Genomic DNA, 5,343 nt, shown 5'->3' on the forward strand with positions numbered 1-5,343 from the left:
GTGCGATTTTACATTTTTGTGTTGTGATTCTTATGAAGTGGCATTTTTTATTATGAACCACTATCTTCTTAAGTTGGTTCTATATTCCTTTTTAATTTTTGTTTTTCTTCTCATTCGCTTTATCAGAATAACCTGAGACAAACTTATACTAAATATTTAGCAGTCGGGTTTATTCCTAACCTTTAAACTAAGAATACTAATAATTATATTCCTATTCTTCTAGAATTTTCCATTATTAAAATACAAGTCTAATTTCCTAAAGGAATTTAGACAGAGATAACTGCTACTACACATAGCACTTTTTATATAACGTTATAAAATTAAATCGTATGATTATTGATAAACAAAATTAATTTACTATTCACAATAATAGAGACTTTGTTTTTGTTGTATTTTTTCAAACTGAGTTATTAAGTCGGCACTCAATCAAATTGTCTTTTTTTTAAACTTGGTTTGTCAAAAAACGATTAAAGATTACGTAGGTATTAGCACAAGGTATGATCATTTCACATGCTGTACAATCATGTTGATCCTGTAAGTCTATTCAGAAACATTCCCTTTATACAAGAAAGTGCAAGGACGCCATATATTTTGTTGAGAAAAACACACTTGACCTTCTTATCAATTCTTTAATTTCTAAGCCATAGATAATCCTGGTAATCCATTATTGCAAAAATATGATAACATTATTAAAATCCCATCTACAAAAATCTGTTATCATTACTCCTATAAACATCAATTTAGATAAATGATCAAACTACTTAGTTTCTGCAATTGACCATAATAACAAAAAATAGGCCATATTGCAATTAAAATGATTAAATCATGTAATTATAAAACTACTGTGACTGTTTGAAGAATTCATAATTAATTAATTAACTACACAACCATATACGATAGTATAGCCAAATCAAACCATGATCGTGTGTTATTAATATTACTTAGAAACTACTTGGTTTCTGCAATTGACCATAATAACAACAACAAAAAAAAGGCCATATTGCAATTAAAATGATTAGATCATATAATTATAAAACTACTGTGACTGTTTGAAGAATTCATGATTAATTAATTAACTACACAACCATATACTATAGTATACGATAGTATAGCCAAATCAAACCATGATCGTGTGTTATTAATATTACTGTCAAGACAATCGAATTTTCTTTCATTTCCAGTGTTTCAATGTCATTGATTACAGAATAAAATGCATAAAAGCACTTTATCAACAGCAAAAGTTTTTGAATGGTTAGGTGCTCTACAACCTAAATTATCAGATAATCTAGAATGTTTCTTCAGTGAATAGATACATTTTATATTGAAGTAACACGTATTTAGCATTAAAAAACTCAGAGTGAAGTTAATAACTTAACAAAGCAGCACACGCACCTTCAGTCATATAAATTTCCCCCGTAAGTCAGCGGTAAATTTATGGATTTACAACGCTAAAATTCATGGTTCGATTCCCTTGATTGACAACGTGCAGATAACCCATTGTGTAGCTTTGCGCTAAGCAACAACGTGTTGATTGAAATTTATTTTCCAATAATCAACAATCGTTGTTAATATTCATGTGTATAAATAAAAAAATAAACACAATAAATGACCAGAAGGAAGAGTCTTTTAATGAAATGACAAAAAAGGTTAATGATATTATACATTCGTACTGGTTATTAATACTTGAGATGTCGCACGTTGTCTTTATTTCCAGCTCAGTCGTCCTCATACTTTATTGCTATAAAAATGTAAAAATATCAACGTTATTCTCTAATAGTTGATATTTATTGACTATTAATTCCTCGTAGCAACATTAAATATTTTCTATTTCAGCCTTTGTTCACTTATTATTCAACGATTTTCATTCTTAAAAATGATTTCAATGCATAGACTGAAAGTCACTGGTAAAAAAACAATGAAATGGCTACTTCTACTAGATTTATATTTTAAGCACAAAGCAATTATACTTGCTATTATTATGTTATCTAAAACCCATATAAAATATGAACTTCAATACAATCTTTTTCTTTTCACACATGTTTATGTTAATTTTCTGTTTACTTAAAATAAATTATTTCGAAACTACCTTAAACTTTACATATCCAGTTTGATTTGTTTAACATCTTTTTTCTATAATAATGTTAAGTTTACTAATTTCATAAGTTGTACTTTCTAATTTATTTCAAGAAATGACCCTATTCAGAATGTTTTCACTTCATGTCCAACTAAGTAAACTGTTCACTTTCAAGTCTCTTTAAACTTATACACGGAATTAGAATACAAACCTCCTTCGTTGGGTAAAGATTCTTCACCTGGTGGTACGTAGTCGAATCCTTCAACTCTCTCCTTCAATGGCTTGCTTATTTCAAAAGTCTTTCCTCCTGCTTAAACACAGTATTAATTATTTCTCTTGCCCTTTATTTGCTTTGGTGAAAAACTTGATTTTAATTATACAGAAAATAAAATATCATAAACTTAAAAATATAAATTGATATTATTAACAAAGTTTAGATTTTCTTTACTTTACGTCAATCAATTTGAATGATGAGTAGGTAAAATTTTGTGATAACATGGGAATAAAACGGATTTAGGTACATAGATTATACGTTTTTTGTTACTTCATTGAGTTTATTAAAATTATTATTGTATACCATAGCAACGTCAGATAAAAATAATAATTTCCAGCATTTCTTTACCGAAATTATAATTATTGTCATTCGTTTGGTCATTCACAGTTGCAGCTATTAATCGTGTCATAAAGCTATATTGTTTGTAATTTTATATATATATTTTACCTTTACGACCATAAGTCTCAACACTGCCAGCGTTTACGAACGAACAAGCACACTTTGGTCGGCAGATATAATAACATTTGTAGGAATCGCAATAATTAAGCCGACAGTAGTATGTACACCGTCGAAGTGGTCGTGGTTTTGCGTAAGAAAGCGATTCAACATATGGAGGACCATTGTTGTAATCTCCATCACAACCGCCTAAACCACCCAGTCCACCATTATTACTGTAACTACTGTCTTCATAACCGTTGTAAGGTCCATTCCCCACACCACCAGACTGATCGTGATCATAATCTCTACCGCCACCTTGACCTCTGTGGAAATTTCCACCAATGTTTTGATCACCACCGTATCCTAAACCACTTTCGAAATTTCCAGCTCCTCTGTAAGGCACTTTTCTATTGTTCCAAATGCCATGACGACTTTGAATACCTTCATGGTCACTCCTAACATAAACTATTGCTAAGACAACTAAGCAGAGTATTTCCATGACCTTCTTCATGTTTAAGACGAATGCAACTGTAAGAGAAGAACAAGGAAATAAAATTGTTTTAATTTTAAAAGTTAAGTTTGCTTTTTTATAAGTTAACGTTTCAATTAATTAAAAAAACAGACAAAAAAAAAGCTCTTATAAGTCAGCCCAGCTAAGTCAGTTATATTTAACTTATCAAAGGAAGCTACCTACAAAGATCAGAACTAAAACATTAATCCAGTAATTAATACAGAAAAGATACGATATTAATTAGTACATTAAATCAGAGATTCTTCTGGTTAACTAGGGGTTTCATAAAACAAAATCTTATAATTATTAGGTATGCATTCATTCATCAGTTGGATATTATTGCTGATAGCGTAATTTTCTGCAAGCTTATATATAGTGAATTCCCTCAATCTCTCTTTCAGAACGAGTGAGAAAATATATCTAAAACCTGCACTAGTTTTCTTATGGAAATCTGCATTTCTTTTGTTTGTTATACTTAGGGTTTAGCTGATAAACACCGACAAAACACCCCGATAAAAAAACAACTAAATACCGGAAATGATTATTCAGTTACTTTACATTAACTTTCCTGAGTCACTCACTGTGCTCGCGATATTTTTAACCCTTTCTATACGGATTCCTGTATAATTCTTACTATTTTTTCATTATCTTAGCTGATCCATCCTAATACGTTCCTAAGTTTTACGCTTTAGTTACTTTTGTAACAATAACGACAAAATATACTTTAAAAACAAGAAATTTGGAACTTCCATTTGACGTCTTAATTTTTTGCCTTCGTTGGATGATGAAACGTAAGCCTATGTTTTGCAGCTGTTATTACTCCCATGAGAACAATTAGTGTGCAGAGAATACACGGTATATTAGTGTACTCATTACATTATTAAAAACGAAAACTCTGAAAGACGTCGATTTTAAGCTACCTACATAAAACTAAATATGAAAAATTAACACCTATTTAAAAAAAATAAACATCGAAAAAACAAAAGTTCTAGTTGTACTTGATGGAAAACATAATAACTGTATATTATGTCAAAAATAATTACAAAAACAGTCCTCATCAAATTGCCCAAACTTTTATGGAATCAGACTCATTTCACAAACATTGAATATATATATGAATAAGCTAAAATATGTAAGTATGTTTCAGTGTAAACAGTCTACAACTCGTATTTTCAAACATACATAATCGTAGTTATCGAAAAAATATGCATAAGAATAAATTCATATAAACATCTTGTAAGTTAAGTAAGAGCACTCCTATCGATGTGATTAATAGAATACTAGCGAGAAATAGGAATAAGTGGTTTCTTACCTATTTCGTATAGAAGAATACTTTGAGTTAAATTGTTCGTTGTGGATTTCAGAGGCTTATATATACCTCTAAAATCTTCTCAGGTATTCACTGATTGGTTTACCGTACGTAACTTATATACATTTTTATTTGCTCAGAACTCGTGGCTTTCACTTGCAAATACGTCATGGGTTTTCCCTTAGTTGATCAAGTGTTTTTTCGTGAGCTTATGTGTTATAAGCAAACTTTTTTATATTTCGTTTTTTGTTTTATTTTCAATCTTGGCTTGATCACCGGTTATTTCCTTTTAATGACATTACGAAATAGCTGCCAAAACTGCCGTATTCCATCCATAAGATTTTGTGAAGCATAATGTTTGCTTATTTTACATGATTGGCTCTGTCATCCGAACTTAAAAAAGTTCGTTAGATCTGTTTAAATCGTATAACTCAACATAACGTACGCCGTGTGACAGTGGAACTTACTTCCCCCTCTTATTTTTATTAATATTTAGTTTTAATGTAATTAGGTTCACCACGATCAGTCATAATAAAACCTCTGTAATTATTTCTTTCACAACGAATATTGAAAACAGGATATCATATCATCGTTTAAATAAGTGATTTTTGTCTTAAATAGTTCTTTGTGTTTTTTAACAAAGATCAAAAAAACAACAACTAATAATACATTAGATTGAAAGTCCCCCTCCCTCCCCAAAAAAGTGAATTAGGTATTCAATGAAGGTAATAGTAGAT

General features: G+C 30.0%; 1 protein-coding gene across 1 annotated transcript; it reads right to left on the reverse strand.

Moving 5' to 3' along the window:
* Positions 1-1,604: 1,604 nt before the first annotated feature.
* On the reverse strand, positions 1,605-4,676 carry LOC106457952. The gene is made up of 4 exons (XM_022384040.1): positions 4,610-4,676; positions 2,796-3,314; positions 2,286-2,381; positions 1,605-1,738 (listed from the first exon to the last, which is right to left on the reverse strand). The coding sequence occupies exons 2-4, from the start codon at positions 3,295-3,297 to the stop codon at positions 1,716-1,718; spliced, it is 621 nt and encodes a 206-aa protein (XP_022239748.1). The 5' UTR covers positions 3,298-3,314; positions 4,610-4,676; the 3' UTR covers positions 1,605-1,715.
* Between the last annotated feature and the right edge of the window lie 667 nt (positions 4,677-5,343).

Source organism: Limulus polyphemus, unplaced genomic scaffold (genome assembly GCF_000517525.1).
Source record: "Limulus polyphemus unplaced genomic scaffold, Limulus_polyphemus-2.1.2 Scaffold395, whole genome shotgun sequence".
Classification (NCBI taxonomy): Eukaryota; Metazoa; Arthropoda; class Merostomata; order Xiphosura; family Limulidae; genus Limulus; species Limulus polyphemus.

Excerpts from the sequence above, each read along its gene's own strand:
- LOC106457952 (XM_022384040.1), bottom strand. The coding sequence starts at position 3,297 with ATGAAGAAGGTCATGGAAATACTCTGCTTAGTTGTCTTAGCAATAGTT. Across the intron at positions 2,382-2,795 it reads TGAGACTTATGGTCGTAAAG|GAGGAAAGACTTTTGAAATA; the intron begins GTAAAATATATA and ends GTGTTTAAGCAG. Across the intron at positions 1,739-2,285 it reads ATCTTTACCCAACGAAGGAG|CAATAAAGTATGAGGACGAC; the intron begins GTTTGTATTCTA and ends ACATTTTTATAG.